This window comes from Cherax quadricarinatus, chromosome 5, assembly GCF_038502225.1.
Source record: "Cherax quadricarinatus isolate ZL_2023a chromosome 5, ASM3850222v1, whole genome shotgun sequence".
Taxonomy (NCBI): domain Eukaryota; kingdom Metazoa; phylum Arthropoda; class Malacostraca; order Decapoda; family Parastacidae; genus Cherax; species Cherax quadricarinatus.
The window spans coordinates 108012-130052 of record NC_091296.1 but is presented as its reverse complement, the minus strand read 5'-3'; the positions used below and the strand labels follow the sequence as shown (position 1 = coordinate 130052).

At 39.0% G+C, this 22041-nt stretch overlaps 1 protein-coding gene across 7 annotated transcripts in view; it reads left to right on the top strand.

Annotated features, from left to right (window-relative positions):
* stmA (Protein EFR3 homolog stmA) overlaps window positions 1-16004 on the top strand; it is a 93009-nt gene extending 77005 nt beyond the window's left edge. For all 7 annotated transcript variants that reach the window (XM_053771347.2, XM_053771343.2, XM_070098704.1 and 4 more), the window contains 5 exons: window positions 4788-4921; window positions 5825-5953; window positions 6398-6539; window positions 7250-7408; window positions 7885-16004. In XM_053771347.2, coding sequence (XP_053627322.1) covers window positions 4788-4921; window positions 5825-5953; window positions 6398-6539; window positions 7250-7408; window positions 7885-8049 — 729 coding nt within the window. In that variant the 3' untranslated portion in view covers window positions 8050-16004. The remainder of the gene's footprint in view (window positions 1-4787; window positions 4922-5824; window positions 5954-6397; window positions 6540-7249; window positions 7409-7884) is intronic.
* The last annotated feature ends 6037 nt before the right edge of the window (window positions 16005-22041 follow it).

Below are 22041 nucleotides of genomic sequence, written 5' to 3'. Positions count from 1 at the left end.
TTAAGAATTGCTATTTGATCTGCCAGAATATTTGCAAACTCTAAAAACATTTAAGTTAATATTTTATCAAAATTAAGGTCACCCCGCCTTGGTGGGAAATGGCCGATGTGCTAAAAAAAAAAGAGAGAGAGGGAGTGTGAGAGAGAGAATATGAGAGAGAGAGAATATGAGAGAGAGAGAATATGAGAGAGAGAGAATATGAGAGAGAGAGAATATGAGAGAGAGAGAATATGAGAGAGAGAGAATATGAGAGAGAGTGAGAGTGTGAGAGTAAGAATGTGAGAGTAAGAATGTGAGAGTAAGAATGTGAGAGTAAGAATGTGAGAGTAAGAATGTGAGAGTAAGAATGTGAGAGTAAGAATGTGAGAGTAAGAATGTGAGAGTAAGAATGTGAGAGTAAGAATGTGAGAGTAAGAATGTGAGAGTAAGAATGTGAGAGTAAGAATGTGAGAGTAAGAATGTGAGAGTAAGAATGTGAGAGTAAGAATGTGAGAGTAAGAATGTGAGAGTAAGAATGTGAGAGTAAGAATGTGAGAGTAAGAATGTGAGAGTAAGAATGTGAGAGTAAGAATGTGAGAGTAAGAATGTGAGAGTAAGAATGTGAGAGTAAGAATGTGAGAGTAAGAATGTGAGAGTAAGAATGTGAGAGTAAGAATGTGAGAGTAAGAATGTGAGAGTAAGAATGTGAGAGTAAGAATGTGAGAGTAAGAATGTGAGAGTAAGAATGTGAGAGTAAGAATGTGAGAGTAAGAATGTGAGAGTAAGAATGTGAGAGTAAGAATGTGAGAGTAAGAATGTGAGAGTAAGAATGTGAGAGTAAGAATGTGAGAGTAAGAATGTGAGAGTAAGAATGTGAGAGTAAGAATGTGAGAGTGAGAATGTGAGAGTGAGAATGTGAGAGTGAGAATGTGAGAGTGAGAATGTGAGAGTGAGAATGTGAGAGTGAGAATGTGAGAGTGAGAATGTGAGAGTGAGAATGTGAGAGTGAGAATGTGAGAGTGAGAATGTGAGAGTGAGAATGTGAGAGTGAGAATGTGAGAGTGAGAATGTGAGAGTGAGAATGTGAGAGTGAGAATGTGAGAGTGAGAATGTGAGAGTGAGAATGTGAGAGTGAGAATGTGAGAGTGAGAATGTGAGAGTGAGAATGTGAGAGTGAGAATGTGAGAGTGAGAATGTGAGAGTGAGAATGTGAGAGTGAGAATGTGAGAGTGAGAATGTGAGAGTGAGAATGTGAGAGTGAGAATGTGAGAGTGAGAATGTGAGAGTGAGAATGTGAGAGTGAGAATGTGAGAGTGAGAATGTGAGAGTGAGAATGTGAGAGTGAGAATGTGAGAGTGAGAATGTGAGAGTGAGAATGTGAGAGTGAGAATGTGAGAGTGAGAATGTGAGAGTGAGAATGTGAGAGTGAGAATGTGAGAGTGAGAATGTGAGAGTGAGAATGTGAGAGTGAGAATGTGAGAGTGAGAATGTGAGAGTGAGAATGTGAGAGTGAGAATGTGAGAGTGAGAATGTGAGAGTGAGAATGTGAGAGTGAGAATGTGAGAGTGAGAATGTGAGAGTGAGAATGTGAGAGTGAGAATGTGAGAGTGAGAATGTGAGAGTGAGAATGTGAGAGTGAGAATGTGAGAGTGAGAATGTGAGAGTGAGAATGTGAGAGTGAGAATGTGAGAGTGAGAATGTGAGAGTGAGAATGTGAGAGTGAGAATGTGAGAGTGAGAATGTGAGAGTGAGAATGTGAGAGTGAGAATGTGAGAGTGAGAATGTGAGAGTGAGAATGTGAGAGTGAGAATGTGAGAGTGAGAATGTGAGAGTGAGAATGTGAGAGTGAGAATGTGAGAGTGAGAATGTGAGAGTGAGAATGTGAGAGTGAGAATGTGAGAGTGAGAATGTGAGAGTGAGAATGTGAGAGTGAGAATGTGAGAGAATGTGAGAGTGAGAATGTGAGAGTGAGAATGTGAGAGTGAGAATGTGAGAGTGAGAATGTGAGAGTGAGAATGTGAGAGTGAGAATGTGAGAGTGAGGATGTGAGAGTGAGGATGTGAGAGTGAGGATGTGAGAGTGAGGATGTGAGAGTGAGGATGTGAGAGTGAGGATGTGAGAGTGAGGATGTGAGAGTGAGGATGTGAGAGTGAGGATGTGAGAGTGAGGATGGGAGAGTGAGGATGGGAGAGTGAGGATGGGAGAGTGAGGATGGGAGAGTGAGGATGGGAGAGTGAGGATGGGAGAGTGAGGATGGGAGAGTGAGGATGGGAGAGTGAGGATGGGAGAGTGAGGATGGGAGAGTGAGGATGGGAGAGTGAGGATGGGAGAGTGAGAATGGGAGAGTGAGAATGGGAGAGTGAGAATGGGAGAGTGAGAATGGGAGAGAGAGAGAGAGAGAGAATGTGAGAATGTGAGAATGTGAGAATGTGAGAGTGTGTGAGTGAGTAAGACAGCATAATGCCTTGGCTGGAACAATACACAAATGTCCTGAATGTGGGAGAGTGAAACTTATAATAAAGTTTCTGTCCAATGACAGTGTTGTCATAAGTTTATCTCCTATGTCTGGGTTATTTATTCACTACACTTATAGAACACCTGCCTTCAATTTCTTCGCTTTATGATTTGGCATTTTTGTAGCATACTGCTACAGGCATTTTGCTAGAATGGGGTGTTACTGATTAGTGTCCTAATAAAAACTTGCAGCCTGAATCCATGTTATGAGAGGAATTTCTCTGTACCTTTGATCTCCTTACATTGTTTTTTAATTTCTATCACGTATTTTTTTTAACACACTGGCTGTCTCCCACTGAGGTAGGGTGACTTGAAAAAGAAAGAGATTTTTCTTCTTATTTTACATTTAGTAATTTATGCAGAAGGGGTTACTAGCTTCTTGCTCCTGGCATTTTAGTTGCCCCTCTCAGCATGCATGGCTTATGGAGGAAGGATTCTTCTCTACTTCCCCATAGAGGATTTTTTTTTTTTTTTTTTTTAATATGCTGGCCATTTCCCACCGAAGCAGAGTAACCAAACAAGGAAAAATTTGCCCATCATTCACACACACACAGTCTTGCCAGAGGCAAGCAGATACGACAGTATAGATTTCACTCTAAACAGCAAATACAGTGGACCCCCGGTTCGCGAAGTCATCGGTATCCGATAAATCCGGTATCCGAAGCATTATATCGCAAAAAATTTGCCTCAGTTCCCGTTACAAAACCCGGTATGCGATATGATTCGTATGAGAGGTGTCCATGTGTGGCCTGAACTGCCCCGTGTATGCCAGTGTTTACAAGCCAGCCAGTGTGCGCGCATCTAAGGATACATTCGGTACATTCCATATTATCACTGTTTTTGGTGCTTGTTTCTGCAAAATAAGTCACCATGGGCCCCAAGAAAGCTTCTAGTGCCAACCCTATGGTAAAAAGGGTGAGAATTAGTATGGAAATTAAGAAAGATTTTGAATGGTTTGGGGCTAACCCTGAGAAGACTATGCCAGTTGTGGAATCCATTGTGCCTACTTCAAAAATTAAGGAAATGTGTGCACAGTGAGTTGAACTGCAAACCTTTATGGATGAAAGTCACCCTAACACAGCTATTGCAAGCCGTGCTGGTGACTATTACACTGACAATGTTGTGAACCACTTTAGGAAAGTCATAAAGGAACGAGAGGTACAGGCCTCTATGGACAGATATGTTGTGCAACAGAAGTCCAGTGACTCTCAAGCTGGTCCTAGTGGCATTAAAAGAAGAAGGGAAGTAACCCCGGAAAAGGACTTGCTACCTCAAGTCCTAATGGAGGGGGATTCCCCTTCTAAACATTAAAAACTTTGACACTCTCCCCTCCTCCCATCCCATTAGTCATCACCAAATCTTCATTAAAGGTAAGTGTCAATTATTCCATTGTGATTATTCTATTGTTATTATTGTTATTGTAATTATTCTATTGCATTAAACTTAATATTTCATGTGGTAAAATTTTTTTTTTTTCATACTTTTGGGTGTCTTGCATGGATTAATTTGATTTCCATTATTTCTTATGGGGAAAATTGATTCACTTTCCGATAATTTTGCTTTACGATGAGTTCTCAGGAACGGATTAATAACGTGAACCGGGGGTCCACTGTATCCCAAACTCCACCTTTAGAGTGCAGGTATTGTACTTCCCACCTCTCGAACTCTAGTCCAGGTAACTGGTTTTCCTGAATTTCTTCACAAAATATTACCCTACTCACACTCCAACAGCTTGTTAAGTTTCAAAAACCATTCATCTCCATTCACTCTTATCTAACCCACTCACACATGCCTGCAGTATGTTCAAGCCCCTATTTATGAACTATAAAATCTTATACAAGATTTCAGTTACGTCTTGCTACTTCTACTTGCATTTAGGTCACACTACACTTGGATGTACAAGCATATATATACAAACACCCCTCTGGATTTTCTTCTATTTTCTTACTACTTGTTCGTGTTTATTTCCTCTTATCTTCATGGGGAAGTGGAACAGAATTCTTCCTCCGTAAGCTATGTGTGTTGCAAGAGGCGACTGAAATGCCAGGAGCAAGTGGCTAGTAACCCCTTCTCCTGTATACATTACTAAAGTTAAAAAGAGAAACTTGTTTTTCTTTTTGGGCCACCCTGCTTTGGTGGGATACTGCCAGTTTGTTGAAAGAAAGAAAGAAAAAAATATTTTAATGAGAATCAGTAAATACTGTACTTAGTTTGCCCTGTTATGTATATAAAGGAAGTTCTGAACAGATTAAGTGTGTGTTTAGGTATATTTATGTGGATCTGCAAATTTTCAGGGGCTGGCACAGGGAGGAGCAGTGAGTGCCGTAGCTGCCATACAGCTACACACACTGGTTGCCTCAGTCATGGTGGTTATCTCTCACCTGGTCACTACTCTAAAGGAACATGTGTCTGCAGTCATCAAGCACAGGTCTTTACCCAGCAGATTTTTTTTGTACCTCTTGTTTATATAATGTAGATTATTTAATGAAAAGAAATATATGTTTTCCTGAGTGTTTACATGCATGCTCAAGTTTATATAGTCACCTGCTTTTATTTGAAAGAGTTCCATTAACGAAGTTTTGGTTAAAGTCTTCACTAAAGAGATAGCATGTTTACTCCGTAATTAAAAATTTTTGCTCTTTTGACAGTCTACATTGATAACTTAATTGATAACCCTTCAGTATTTTGTTTTTCCCTCCATATCTACTCTCCTCTTGCAATCTGTATAGTCAATCTCATACAGTGTTTCCTCGCAGATATTTTCTCTTTTATATCATTTCCATTTTTAAATTATTGCCGTTTGAGTTTCTTTTTAAAAACTCGCTATTAACTAGCATTCCTGTGCTCCATAATTGATTTTCTTAGATTTTTTGCTTTAATGCTGTATCTAACACTAGCCTTAGTACATCTTCATATGTTTCCTAATGTATTGTACATAATGGTGATTTTTCAAATTGGTTTCAAGTCTGTTTATTCCCCCCTCATAAGCAAGTGAAACAAGAAATATATGTTTAAGATATAGAGAACATTGTCAGTCATATTGCTATTTACCATAAGCTTTTGTAGTTTACATACATATATCCTAAGTTGTATAGATTTAGAAAGCTATATATATATATATTTTCATTACCTGTGAAAATAATTAGTATATTCATAGGAAAAACATCCCAGAAATGCTGTTAAGGATTATTTATAATAATGCTTATAACATAATATCCTTGAGCAAAGTAGACTCATTTATTTTTTTTTAATACCTTTATTCCAAAAATTGAGACTCAGAGCATCTAAAAATTATGGGTTGGTTGATGAACACCTTTGGTTGATTTCACAGATCAGACAAGGCCCCACATCTACTGCCAGAGTTGTTGTCTCACTATGATTCCAGCTTGCTTCACAGCAGCTTACCACAGGAACTGCTCTTTGACAATGCCAAAGTTCTGGATCTTCTCACAGGCACCAAGTAAATGCACTGTTGTATTGTAGGATTTTGTTCATTTGAATAATTACTACTATTATAATTTATAGTGTGCTCTTTTAAGTAATAGATTTTAATATGCATTGCTGTAATACAGTGACTGGTAGTGAACCTGATTTCAGTTTTGATTAGCATTATAGCTCAGTTGAGGAAGGATTGAAATTTCATCTACTGCCATCATCAGCTTTTACCTGGAGTCAACAGATTGTTCCATGAAAAGTTATGCATCATGCTGGTAATAAGGAACAAAGTCTGTTCATTTTCTCACTGTATGAATAAACCTTTGCTTAGAATAAAGCCTAAGACATTTCGGGTTACTTGCACCTGTACCTGACCCACCATATACTTGCATCTATGTATGGCAAGAATGAAAGACATTGTAGATTAAGTAGAATATACATATAATTTAAGAATGTTTCACATCCTCAGTCTGGATGAGAAGCGTCTAAATGCCAGCGTCTCAAGCATCATGCGGCGGCAATCCACCGCACAACACACCTCTTCTGCCATGGATATCAACTCAATCAGTGTCGAGGTGGACAGTGCTTGTTCCTCTCCAGGACTTCCCAGGGTAAGTTTAAAATCACTTCTTATATCTTCCATGCAAATAGGGGGCAGACTCGTGTAACATTTTCACTAGCCATGTCAACCTCCTTGAATAGAAAATGTGAGAGAGCTTTCGAAGCCTTTCCGTGTAGTTTTGCTTACAGTTATTGCTCTGTGCAAATGTGTTTCTTTAGCAAGTATATACCAGTGGACAGTTATAAGAATGAAACACGAAGACATTGATAAGAACAAGCAAGGAAAAATCCAAAATTCAGAGATTGGGTGCACAGTAAGAATTAAAAATAACATTTTGTTGGTTAAGGAAATAAAAAAAAGTGGCAATGTGAATGCAGCCCTGAAACAGTGTATAAAATAGACACTTATTAGATGTGTTTCACTGAGAGAGCTTTGTGGATTAATAAAGTTCCAGGTGAGCGAAATGCATTGAAATAAAAGTTTCTTAACATTGCACATGTGTCTGTTTTATGCATTTGTTTGTATTATATACCCTGTGTGATAGAGTCAGTGGTTGCACCTTCATATGTGATGTTAGATATTCAGTCTGCTGTCTGATACTTGTAAGTAAACTTGGTGAAGAATTAGACATGTGCAACATCTGGGCATCTTCATTTGTAGATGTGTAATTCTTGATATTGTGAGTATCGTATACCATTCATATACCAATAATCTAGGTAAAAAAGAAAAAAAGAGTAAACCATTATATGATTCTTTCAGCGGTCACTGGAAGAAGAAATCACTTTTGAGTCTCTGAAAAAGGTGCTAACTGAGAGTCCAGAGCAGAAGAGGAAGGCAGAGGAGGAGCGACGCAAACAGATCACAGAAGCTTTCATGACTGAATCTTTTGAGGCCTTGGTGGCAAAGATTCAGGCAAAGGTTAGTTATGCTCTGTTGTATTATATTCTATATGCTTCTTCTTTTACCTCATCAGCTGCCTCTCACCAATGTAGGGCGACCCTAAAAGAAAAATTACATTCACGACTATTCATTAAATACGTAGTTGTCTAGTCAGATGTGTGCAGATATGATAATTCAAATGAGGTTTCAGACTGTGACATCCCCACCTCTCCTTCATAGTGCAAGCACTATGTTTCCCACCTCCATGACTCGAGTTAGGCTAACCAATTCCCTGAATCCTTTCATAAGTGTTACCTTCCTGCCACTCTCAGCACAAGAAGCCACAAAAACCATTTGTCCCCAATCACTAAGATCTATCATGCTCACACAAGCCAGCTGCTCAATCCCCTAGCACTCAAAGCCTCCTGCACCAGCTCCCTCCAACTCTCCTTTCATATTGAATATATTAATGACAGGAAGGAAATATTAAGTAATGCATATCTTTTTTTTTACAGCAACCAGATACTCTTCAGAATAAACTCACCGAGATCTTCAACCGGCTTCCTCCCTCCTGTCCACCAGCGCAGACAACCACAGCCATGTCTTGTGATACTGCTGCTGGACTCACCTCAACAACTTCTAACTATCAGTTGCCATATCCTGATATATATATTTACTAATCCTTCATGTCTTTCTTGAAGCTGTATTGCTTTTGAGAAAATTATTTGTACAAATTTTTGAAGGTTAACAATTGTGATAGTCTTAAATATTGAATTTTCAAAGATCGATAATAGGGTAGTCTTAAGTGTATGTTATTAATGATAACCATTTGTTCGTAATTATGAGCAGCTATGTTAAGAATTTTGTTGCTCAGTTGTATATTGAATTTCTGTGCTAATATTGTATACAAGACACTGTTGTAAGGCTGTCAGTGTGTGCATTTACATAGTAAACTATAAAAGATAGACTTGAATTTCCACTGGTGCATGTAGTATTATTCTGCTGACAGAAAACATTCAGAGCAGTCATGCATTTTTTTAATATTACATACAATTTTTTTTATAGAAAAATATATACTGTACTTTATCACAAAATGTAAACTGAATAATAAGTCACAATGTTATGAACTGAACATTTCCTAACAAATCCACAAATTTGAAATGAAAGCTGAGAGGCCTTTCAGTCCACCTTGAACCATCATCAGGTTGCAAATATGTTAGAAAAGATAAAAAGCCAGATATGGATGAACCCATTCTCATACCATTAGTAATATGTGTGTGGATTTGAATGTTTCTTTGTACTATATTTAATTGCTGAATGTGTTTTTATAGATTTATGTTGCCTATTCTAATCTAAATTAAAGTATAGTAAGCAGTACAATATTTGTAGGTTTACAAGAGGCACTAGAAATTGACAGTTTGAGAATTGTATAAGAAGTTTAAAATTCCCATTTTCCACATATACCTCAATCTTTTCTCTAATTCTGTGCATTTCTAGAGTACTGATACAGGGTCTTCAGTCTATCCTCGTAGGAAGATTAATACGGTATAGTAAATGAGAATGGGTTGGACAACTAGCGTCAGGTCAAGTCACGTGTGTTCTGAAGAGCTTTCAAGTTTGTGGGTTTTAGAAGCTCTCTAAAAGCTTGAATGTGCATTCATTCATTAAGTAACCAAAGTTATTTCTTGTATTATGCAAGTGTTCATTTCCATTGTGTATTTTTTTTTTTTTTTTTACACGTCGGCCATTTCTCACCGAGACAGGTGACACAAAAAGAAAGAAAAACCCAAAAAGAAAGAAAAAACTTTCATCATCATTCAACATTTTCACCATCACTCATACATAATCACTGTCTTTGCAGATGAGCTCAGATACGACAGTTTAGATGTTCCTCCAAACTGCCAATATTCTAAACCCCTCCTTTACAGTGCAGGCATTGTACTTCCCATTTCCAGGACTCAAGTCCTGTTAACTGCTTTTCCTGAATCCCTACACTAAATATTACCCTTCTTACACTCCAACAGCTCGTCAGGTCCCAAAAACCATTCGCCTCCATTCACTCCTATCTAACACACACACGCACGATTGCTGGAAGTCCAAGCCCCTCCCCCACAAAACCTTTACCCTCTCCCTCTGACCTTTACAGGGACAATCCCTACCCCGCCATCCTTCCCCAGCAGATTTATACACTCTCCAAGTCATTCTACTTTGTTCCATTCTCTGTAAATGATCAAACCACCTCAACAGCTCCTCTTTTAGTAACTCCACACCACCACCTAATTTCCACACTACGAATTCTCTGCATAATATTTACACTGCACATTGCCCTTAGACACAACATCTCCACTGCCTCCAGCCGCCTCCTTGCTGCAGCATTTACAACCCATGCTTCACACCCATATAAGAGTGTTGGTACTATACTCTTGTACATTCCCTTCTTTGCCTCCATGGCTAACGTTCTTTGTCTCCATAGATACTTCAAAGCACCACTTGCCTTTTTTCCTTCATCAATTCTGTGGTTTACCTCATCCTTCATAAACCCACCTGCTGACAAGTCAACTCCCAAATATCTGAAAACATTCACTTCTTCCATACTCCCTCCCTCCAATGTGATATCTAATTTTTCTTTATCTAAATCATTTGATATCTGCATCATCTTACTCTTATCTATATTTACTTTCAACTTTCTACCTTTACACACCCTCCCAAACTCGTCCACTAACCTTTGCAACTTTTCTCAAGAGTCCTCCAGAAGCACAGTATCATCAGCAAAAAGTAACTGTGTCAACTCCCATTTTGTATTTGATTCCTCATAATTTAATTCCACCCCTGTCCCCAACAACCTAGCATTTACTTCTTTTACAACCCCATCCATAAATATGTTCAGCAACCATTGTGACATTACACATCCCTGTCTAAGACCTACTTTTACTGAGAAGTAATTACCTTCTCTCCTACACACCCTAACCTGAGCCTCACTATCCTCATAAAAACTTTACAGCATTTAGTAACTTGCTACCTATTCTATACATTTGCAACATCTGCCACATTGCTCCCCTATCCACTCTATCATATGCCTTTTCTAAATCCGTAAATGCAATAAAAACTTCCCTACCTTTATCTAAATACTGTTTACATATATGATTCGATGTAAACACCTGATCTACACATCACTTACCCATTTTAATGTCTCCTTGCTCATTTGCAGTCCTGCTCTCTGTCTTACCCCTAGTTCTTTCAATAATAACCCTACCATACACTTTACCTGGTATACTAAGTAAACTACTACTATCAACACACCGGCCGTATCCCACCTAGGCATGGTGACCCCCCCCAAAAAAAAAAATACTCTTTATTCTGTAAACTTATTCCCCTATAATTTTTAGTCTCTCTTGTCCCCCTTCCCTTTATATAAAGGAATTATACGTGCTCTCTGCCAATCCCTAGGTACCTTCCCCTCTTTCATACATTTATTAAAAAATACCAACCGCTCCAACAGTATATCTCTCTCCCTGCTTTTAACATTTCTGTCATGATCCCATCAGTTCCAGCTGCTTTATTCACTTTCATTCTATGCAATGCCTCATGCACCTCCCCCACACTCACATCCTGCTCTTCTTCACTCCTAAAAGATGTGTATTTATTGGATATATTTCTGAAGCTGTTGGAAGATACATTCCTCATGGTAAAATTTTTGACTCATGAATGAGGGAATTTATTATTGGTAATATTTCTGATGTGACTGGAAGAAATGTTCTTCAGTGGTGATAGAAGTTTTGACTTATGAATGAGTAATTATATATGCTTATTGAGGCTAGAGGTATACAACACATGGCTTCTGTGTCTCGGTATAAATATCTTTTAAAGAAATTGTATTTGGCATTGTATAAAATAAAATTTAATATTGCCAAAAATTAAAAGATTTCTTCCAGATGGTGTTTGTATAAAAATAAATAATTTCTGTAGTAGTAGTAGTAGTATCACCACTCACATGGAACTGTTAATACATTCAACATTCACCTAAATTTTGAAAAAAAGCAAGAAGAAAAATTTACAATTACAATTTTTCAAAATATCTAATTTGAAATTTTTTAAATAAGATGGACTCTTTCTAAAAGCTTGATTTACAAAATGAATCAAATTCTAAATTTTTCACTTACTATTTTGTATGAAGGAACATTCCAAATTTCAATTTGATCTCTAAAATTCAAGATTTTCTGTAAAATAGTAACCTCATATTTTAAAATCCTGGCTTTAACAGTGCAGTCAGTATTTTCATGGTGAAGGAACTTTATCATGGCTTAATCCAGGTATATGATATATATTTGTTATGGCTGCAGTTTCTATATGTGGTGGTATATCTTTTCAAGGTAGGTTAAAGGGATTTGATCCAAGAAATTGGTACTAATGCTCCATTCTTATTCCCAGGTGTTGTATAATTCCTACAGGTTTGGTGCTTTCTTTTGAATGTATTAATTTTTTTTAACTGGTCATTTCCCACCAAGGCAAGGTGACCCCCCCCCCCAAAAAAAAAAAAAAAAAATAAAAGAAACACTTTCATGATGGTGAAAGTTTTTCTTTTTCGGGCCACCCTGTCTTGGTGGGAATCAGCCAGTGTGATAATAATAATAATAAAAAACTTTCATCATCACTCACTCCATCACTGTCTTGCCGGAGGTTTGCCGATACTGCAGTTCAAAAACTGCAATGTATCTCCACCCCTCCTTCAGAATACAGTCATACCCTGCCCTTTGTCATTAATTAGTTCCAAGAGCTGTGATGTAACCTAGTTTTTGATGTAAACTGGACATAATGCCTTAAAATGATGACAAACACTGTAAAACTAGCATAAATAACTCGTGAAAGAATATAACTACTATTGCTAAACCTTAAAAAACACTAAAAGCATATTTTAGTCATTTTTTTTTTTAAGAGTAATGAAAATAATGGAGGTATAATATCTTGGCCTAGGCCCACTCCTTAGGCCTCTGAGGCAATCTATCATTTTTCCTTAAGAACTTCTTAACTGAAAGACATTTCCGTGTTCGTGTTAATAATGTGCTTTCCCTGGACTTTGTCCAAGCTGAAGGTGTCCCTCAGGGATGTGTTCTGAGCACAACACTTTTTCTCCTTGCTATAAATGATCTGGCCTTTGTTCTTCCATCCAGTATTTTGTCATCGCTCTGTGTTGATGTCTTCACTATAGCTTGTGAAGGCACTGACTGTCACCTCATTGCAGTTTCTCTCCAGCATGCAGTCAACCATCTTTCCAGTTGGGCCACCACTCATGGGTTTCAATTTTCTAGCTCTAAAACTCACCAAATTACTTTCACTAGGCTCTCTGTCATCTCTGATCATCCATTGTATCTATATGGCTTGTGTATCCCAGAATGTGATATGGTCAGGTTTCTTGGCCTTCTGTTTGACCATAGGTTGTCCTGGGAACCTCACATTACCTCTCTGAAGGCAATTTGCGATAGCCGGCTGAACCTCTTAACACCCTCGCTCATCTTTCATGGGGGGCTGATCGTAGAACTCTCCTTCGACTACATTTAGCCATAATTTTATTGAAAATCGATTATGGCGACCAGATAGATTCAGTGGCCTCTCCTGCAACTCTCTCTAGGTTTAATCCCATCCATCACCAAGGATTACATTTATGCCTCGGTGCTTTTCACTCTTTGCCAGTTGAGAGCCTCTTTGTAGAGGTGAATATTCCATCCTTGTCCGATCGCCATGATGCTCATTGCTTTCACTATTATGTTTGATTTCATGACCTCCGCAATCCTTCCATACACAGGATAGTCACTGGTGTTAGTAGACGTTCTTTATTCGTTCATTGCCCCTGTTTACTCCATTCCTTTTCTCTTTGCGTACATTCACTTTTGTCTTCTCTTCAGTTACCACCTTTGTGTTCATGTAGCATCTCACTTTTTCCTACCCCCTTGAGAAGTTCTGACGGTTCGTGTCTGTTCTTTCCCACTACCATGTGCGAAACCCCACCTGCCTACGGTGGCTTCTTGCTCTCTTTTTCTTAACCACTTCTGATCTCATTCTCATGCCATCGCAGTGTACACCAATGGTTCCAAGTCTTCTGATGGCATCAGATTCGCAGAGGTGTTTCTGGACAGTGTTGCGCGAGGGCATCTATTATCCCCGGCTAGTATTTTTACGGCTGAATTTTATGCCATTCTCATAGCACTTATCTGTCTTGCATCTATGCCTGTGTCACAATTTGTGGTAGTTTCAGACTCCCTTAGTGCTTTACAGGTTATACAAAAATTTGATACACCTCATTCCCTGGTCCTTCATATCCAGCTTTGGTTATGCCGTGTCTCTAGCAAGCACACATATTTTTTTGTTGGGTCCCCGGTCATGTTGACATACAGGTCAATGATCAGGCAGACACCACTGCGCGGTCAGCAGTACATGACCTCCCAGTTTCATATAGAGGTGTTCCATTCACAGACTATTTTGCTGTAATTGCTACCCACCTTCGCACCCGTTGGCAACAACGTTGGTCTGATATGCTCTATAATAAACTACATTCTATTAAACCGAGTATAGGTTTCTGGTCGTCTTCGTATCATCAATGTCAAGGTTGGGAGACTACTCTCTTCTGTCTTCGCATTGGCCACACTCGTTTTACTCATGGGTATCTCATGGAGAGGCACCCTGTTCCACTCTGTGAGAATTGTCAGGTTCCAGTTTCTGTTAGCCACATTCTGTTGGACTGCCCACTCTATCAACGAGCACTATCCACTGCCTCACTGCACTCCATGACCTAATAATCATCCCTCTCCCTCTTGCTACCCATTACCCCTGCATCCTTCCCAGCCTGGTGGTGTTGTATGACCCTTGTAGGTTTAGCGCTTCTTTTTGATTATAATAATAATGAAAACTAAAAAATTATGATGTAGGTGATGTTGCTGCCTGACTTAAAGTTGGACATAATGACACTTGCTGAACTGAAATTTTCTCTAGAAAAGTGGCGTAAGGCAAATTTGATGTAGGTTAAAATGACATAAAGTGGGGGTATGACTGTAATAATAATTATGAGATATATTTTGATGCAGTTATCAGATGAGCTCAGAATTAGTTGCTTTTACTCCCGGTCAACACTGCCTATAAAATACAACTTTATATGATCTCGTTTAAAAACACAATGTATTTATTTGTTCATTACAACCTAGATTTTAATGTGTTCATGGGAAGCAATAAACGCGTAGGGGTTGTACGAGACCCGAGAAGTGGAGGCGACTGTAATTGGGGTTGATTAAAACAAAGGAAACATAACTCAGATCTTTGCGTAAACGCATTCTTGAAGTTTTTTGTATAATACTTTCAAAGTATTTTTGCATTGCTAGTGCAAAACTATTTGACCACTTAAGTATAAAATTTGATATTTATTTGTATGGGTTATTACCTCCATTTTGAACTACAGTGACCAGGTCAATAGTATATTCCGTGATAAATCTTACTATATATATAGTGGACCCCCGCATAACGATCACCTCCAAATGCGACCAATTATGTAAGTGTATTTATGTAAGTGCGTTTGTACGTGTATGTTTGGGGGTCTGAAATGGATTAATCTACTTCACAATATTCCTTATGGGAACAAATTTGGTCAGTACTGGCACCTGAACATACTTTGGAGTGAAAAAATATCGTTAACCGGGGGTCCACTGTATTCAAGGTTAGATAGAAAGAATTATTGTCTCAAATATTTTATGGATTGTAATTAGTTACAGAAATTAGAAGACAGACCTGTTGATTAATATAAAATTTTTTATACATGTTAGTAGATGTTCTATAGGCAAACATCTTGACTGGTATTATATGGTTTCTGTTTGTGATACATAGGATAACATGTTAGTTGTGATTTACCATGAATTTAAGAGGAGATACAGGGTTACTTGAGGTTAGTCAAAAAAGTCAGTTTTCTTCTTTCTTTCAACAAACCGGCTGTATCCCACCGAGGCGGGGTGGCCCAAAAGGAAAAACGAAAGTTTCTCCTTTTACATTTAGTAATATATACAGGAGAAGGGGTTACTAGCCCCTTGCTCCCGAAAAGTCAGTTTTATCCTTATAGATTCATAGCATGTTACTAGACCTTGTTGAACCACCATAGTATCCCTATAAAGGTCACCATCAGATATTATGCATTTCCTAACTGTGTATATCCAGTTATCAGTTTTAAGCAAATTTCCTATGCCCACACTTGGTGGAGATAGGTACTACCTACCTGGAGTCTACCTGGAGGGTGTTTCAAGTGTCAGTGTCCCTACGGCCCAATCCTTGAGCAGGCCACCCGGTGGATCAGGGCTTGATCAACCAGGCTGTTACTGCTGCCCAAACGTAGTCCACAGCCTGGCTGATTGGGTACTGACTATTGTACAACTGTAAGTCATTGCCTTCCTATATAATGTTAAGAAGTTCAGTGTTTTAACATCTTTAGTGGTCATAAGATCAGTATCATGTAGAAACAGATCTCATTCATTTTCATGTTTTAACTTTCCAGGTACCATTGTACAACTAAGTAAATGCCTTCTTATAAAATGTTAAGAAGTTCACTGTTGTAAAAACATCTCTTGTGGTTGTAAGAACAGTCATTAAAGACATACCACAATAATGCTCATGTCTTAATGCCCTAGTATTGTATCAAGTGTGTTTACTTTATCAGTGATTAGTGAAAATATTAGTTAAAATATGTTAGCTGTTATGGTGAATGTGTAACACTGACACAAGATTCAGGTGTTTTATCACAGAAACTGTGACAACTTTTCCCCTCAAGGGAGGTTCCTTGATGCTGGTGAGGGGCTCTTGATCTATCAAAATGGATCTGTGCTCCAGTTCCATGAATTGAGTCTGAATGCCTTCCAACATCCCCCCCCCACAGGTGCTGTATAATCCCTACGGGTTTAACGTCCCTATTTTTTTTTTTCAACAAGTCGGCTGTCTCCCACCGAGGCAGGGTGACCCAAAAAGAAAGAAAATCCCCAAAAAGAAAATACTTTCATCATCATTCAACACTTTCACCTCACACATAATCACTGTTTTTGCAGAGGTGCCCAGAATACAACAGTTTAGAAGCATATACGTATAAAAATACACAATATATCCCTCCAAACTGCCAATATCCCTAACCCCTCCTTTTGAGTGTAGGCATTGTATTTCCTATTTCCAGGACTCGAGTTCGGTTATATAAAATAACTGGTTTCTCTGAATCCCTTCACTAAATATTACCCTGCTCACACTCCAACAGCTCGTCAGGTTCCAAATACCATGCGTCTCCATTCATTCCTATCTAACACGCTCACACACGCTGGAAGTCCAAACCCCTCGCCCACAACACCTTTACCCCCTCCCTCCAACCTTTTCGAGGACAACCCCTACCCCGCCTTCCTTCTCCTACAGATTTATACGCTCTCCATGTCATTCTACTTTGATCCATTCTCAACAAACCCTCTTCAGTCCTCTGACTAATAACTTTATTAACTCCACACCTTCTAACTTCCACACTCCGAATTTTCTGCATAATATTTACACCACACATTGCCCTTAGACAGGACATCTCCACTGTCTCTAACCGCCTCCTCGCTGCAGCATCTACAACCCAAGCTTCACACCCATATAAGAGTGTTGGTACTACTATACTTTCATAATTCCCTTCTTTGCCTCCATAGATAACATTTTTTACCTCCACATATACCTCAATGCACCACTCACCTTTTTTCCTCCATCAATTCTATGATTAATCTCATCCTTCATAAATCCATCCGCTGACATGTCAACTCCCAAGTATCTGAAAATATTCACTTCTTCCATACTCCTCCTCCCCAATTTGATAACCAATATTTCTTTAAATCATTTGATACCCTTCATCACCTTACTCTTCTCTATGTTCACTTTCAACTTTCTACCTTTACACACACTCCCAAATTCATCCACTAACCTTTGCAGTTTTTCTTTAGAATCTCCCATAAGCACAGTATCATCAGCAAAAAGTAACTGTGTCACTTCCCATTTTGTATTTAATTCCCCATAATTTAATCCCACCCCTCTCCTGAACACCCTAGCATTTACTTCTTTTACAACCCCATCTATAAATATATTAAACAACCATGGTGACATTACACATCCCTGTCTAAGACCTACTTTTACTGGGAAGTAGTCTCCCTCTTCTACACACCCTAACCTGAGCCTCACTATCCTCATAAAAACTCTTTACAGCATTTAATAACTTGCCACCTATTCCGTATACTTGCAACATCTGGCACATTGCTCCCCTATCCACTCTATCATATGCCTTTTCTAAATTCATAAATGCAATAAAAACTTCCCTACTTTTATCTAAATACTGTTCACATATATGCTTCAATGTAAACACTTGATCTACACATCCACTACCCACTTTAAAACCTCCTTGCTCATCCGCAGTTCTACATTCTGTTTCACCTCTAATTCTTTCAATAATAACCCTACTGTACACTCTTCCTGGTATACTCAGTAAACTTACTCCTCTATAATTTTTACAATCTCTTTTGTCTCCCTTCCCTTTATATAAAGGGACTATACACACTCTCTGCCAATCCCTAGGTACCTTTCCCTCTTTCATACATTTATTAAACAAAAATACCAACCACTCCAACACTATGTCCCCCCCTGTTTTTAACATTTCTGTCATGATCCCGTCAGTTCCAGCTGCTTTACCCCCTTTCATTCTACGTAATGCCTCATGCACCTCCCCCACATTCACATCCTGCTCTTCTTCACTCCCCCCTCAAGGAAGGTTCCTTGATGTTGGTGAGGAGCTCTTGATTTAGGGAATTGTATCTGCTCCAGTTCCCCGAATTAAGCCTGAATGCCTTCCACATCCCCCCCCCTGGCGCTGTATAATCCTCCGGGTTTAGCGCTCCCCCTTGATTATAATAATAATAATCTTCTTCACTCCTAAAAGATGGTATACCTCCCTGGCCAGTGCATGAAATTACTGCCTCCCTTTCATCATCGACATTTAACCCTTAAACTGTCCAAACGTAGATCTACATTTTTTTCAACATTTGAAAGTATGTAAAAAAACGTAGATCTTTTTTTTTTTTTTAAATTTGAAAATGTGTAAAAAAAACTTTGATCTACTTTTTTTTTTGTTATATGTATTTGAAAATATGTAAAAAATGTAGGTCTACTTTTGGAGCACTACGCATGTGAACCTAGATCTGTTTGGACAGTTTAAGGGTTAAGTTCCTCAAAATATTCTCACCATCTACCCAATAACTTCATCTCCCCATCTACTAACTCCCCTACTCTGTTTTTAACTGACAAATCCATACTTTCCCTAGGCTTTCTTAACTTGTTTAACTCACTCCAAATTTTTTTCTTATTTTCATTAAAATTTCTTGACAGTGCCTCTCCCACTCTATCATCTGCTCTCCTTTTACACTCTGTCACTACTCTCTTCACCTTTCTTTTACTATCCATATACTCTACTCTTCTTATAACACTTCTTTGTAAAAACCTCTCATAAGCTACCTTTTTCTCTTATCACACCTTGTACTTCATCATTCCACAAATCACTCCTCTTTCCTCCTGCACCCACCCTCCTATAATCACAAACTTCTGCCCCACATTCTAATACTGCATTTTTAAAACTATTCCAACCCTCATCAATCCCCTCACTACTCATACTTGCACCAGCAAGTTTTTCAAGGCTTCTAAGCTTACTGATACATGAACAATTTGTGGTGGTGCATAGCCAACTAGTGATCTTGCAACACTGTGATCCTTCTGGGTTTAGTGCCTAATCTGAGTATAATAATACCCAGATGTGAAGGAACTGAGACTTGACTCCTGCGACCAAGTGTAGGAAAGTACATGTGAACATACATGCTCTTTTGGCAATTCATGGAGTAGCCTTTTGGAATCTCAAGAAACAGTTATTCCAGGTCCTTTATACAACACGTCAGTCCCATTATAGAGCATTGTATGACCCTTGTGGGTTTAGTGCTTAGTTTTAATTATAATAATACAGATAATCCTGTCTTGGAGTATGTAGCACCAGTATAGAACCCACACTTGCAAAAGCATGTTAGTAAATTGGAGAAAGTGTAGAGGTATTGAGTGGCTTGTTCCTGAGCTAATGGGTATGAGCCATGAAAAGAGGCCAGCAGAACTGAATTTAGTAACATTATAGGACGAAAGAACCAGGGGAGACATGATATCAAGACACTCAGAGGAATTGATATGGTGGGTCTGGACAGAATGTTGAGTCATTACAACAGGTACTCTGGGACACAGCTGGAAGTTAGTCACAGATGAACCACAGGGTTGTCAGGAAGTATTTCTTCAGTTTTGGGCAGTGCTTTATGGTCCTTGTGGGTTTAGCACTTAGTTATAATGATAATAATTCAAGTCTCAAGAGTAGCTGGAAAGTGGAATGATGGTGGTGAGGAAGTGGCTCGTTGGCAACTATGGTGGTCAGGCATGCACTATAACAAATTGCGTTCTATTACACAGCTTTTTGGTTTGTGAGCATCTTACCACAGTTGCCGTTCTCGGGAGATTGGACTCTCCCAGCTCCACATTGTTCATACACGCCTTACCCATGGGTATTTCATGGATAGACACCCTATTCCTCTCTGTGAGGTTTGTCAGGTCCCTATTTCGGTTCTTCACTTTCTTGTCAATTGCCTGGTTTACCAGTGAGCACGCAGGATTTACCTCCAACACCGCCACCGACCTTCCACTCTTTATTTTCTCTACTTGCAGACGATCCCACCTTTGACTCCCAATCCCTTTTTGACTTTTTGACAGCAACTGTTTTATTATACAAACTTTGACACATAGCCCTTAGCATCCCTTCCATCCCTTTTCTTCCCTCACCTCTGATCCCCTCTCCACCTGGCTGTTTATAAGCTCACTATTTGCTGCCCCGCAGTGCTGTATGACCCTTGTCGGTTTAGCGCTTTCTTTGATTATAATAATGATGGTGAAGTGATGGAGGTAGGCTCCTTACATAGTTTTAAGAACAGGTATATTAGAGCCTATGAGGGTATGAGCGAGTGACTGAAGAGTGACAAGAGGTATGGCCAGGGGTCTGATAATCAACCCCTGCAACCACAAATAAGTAAATACAAAGTTTTGATTAAACACACTAACACAAACATATACAAACCCTCCCTCACCTTCCACACTCACTACAAATACTTCAATCTCAAAGATGACGGAAACCTGCAAGCAGATTTAGATTTTATCAATAATAATAATCTTTATTTCTACAAGTACACGATCCCCTCAAGGGAGGTTCCTTGATGCTGGTGAGGGGCTCTTGATCAAGGGAGGTTCCTTGATGCTGGTGAGGGGCTCTTGATCAAGGGAGGTTCCTTGATGCTGGTGAGGGGCTCTTGATCAAGGGAGGTTCCTTGATGCTGGTGAGGGGCTATTGATCAAGGGAGGTTCCTTGATGCTGGTGAGGGGCTCTTGATCAAGGGAGGTTCCTTGATGCTGGTGAGGGGCTCTTGATCAAGGGAGGTTCCTTGATGCTGGTGAGGGGCTATTGATCAAGGGAGGTTCCTTGATGTTGGTGAGGGGCTCTTGATCAAAGGAGGTTCGTTGATGCTGGTGAGGGGCTCTTGATCAAGGGAATTGGATATGTGCTCCAGTTCTCTGAATTAAACCTGAATACCTTCCATCTCACCCCCCCCCCGGTAGGCGCTGTATAATCCCTATGGGTTTAGTGCTTCCCATGATTATAATAGTACAAGTACATGATACAAATATACAGACCATAGCTGACATCAATGACACTATATAGAAAGCCCCTGGTTATCCAGAGCATTTCAGGCAAATTAGGTCAATTTTGTCCCCAGGACGCCACAGCCCTGTATGTTGACCCTTTTGGATTTAGCAATTAATTATAATTATAATAATATGAGGGAAAATTCTTAGGAATCCACCTTGATAATAGACTCAAATTTCATACACATATACAACAAATTTCTAAGAAAATTTCCAAGACTGTAGGCATACTATCGAAGATACGGTACTATGTTCCACAGTCAGCCCTCCTGGCCCTATATCACTCTCTTATTTACCCCTATCTCACCTATGGAATTTGTGCATGGGGCTCAACAACAATTAACCATCTCAGACCACTAATTACCCAACAAAAGGCTGCAGTTAGAATGATAACAAATTCTCACTACAGGCAGCACACTCCACCAATATTCAAAACAGTCAACCTACTCACCATACAAAACATCCATACTTATTACTGCACCTACTACATACATAGAACACTTAACTCTGATATTAACCCTCCCCTCAAACATCTCCTTGCCAACCTCAACAGAACACATGACCATAACACAAGGCACAGATCACTCTTTGATGTTCCTCGTGTCCATCTCACGCTGTGCAAAAACTCAATGCACATAAAAGGCCCTAAAATCTGGAATTCATTACCTGTAAATATAAAAGAAACACTACCTGTTTATAAATTCAAGTCTCTTCTCAAAGATCACTTACTCACTCAAAACCAAATAAATACTGAATAACTGAACCTTATAAATTGTATATCCTATATGTTACTCACAATTATATCACACAAATGTTAAACCTAGGACCCAATCTAACTTTGTTATTTTGTTAAATACACTACCTAACAGAAT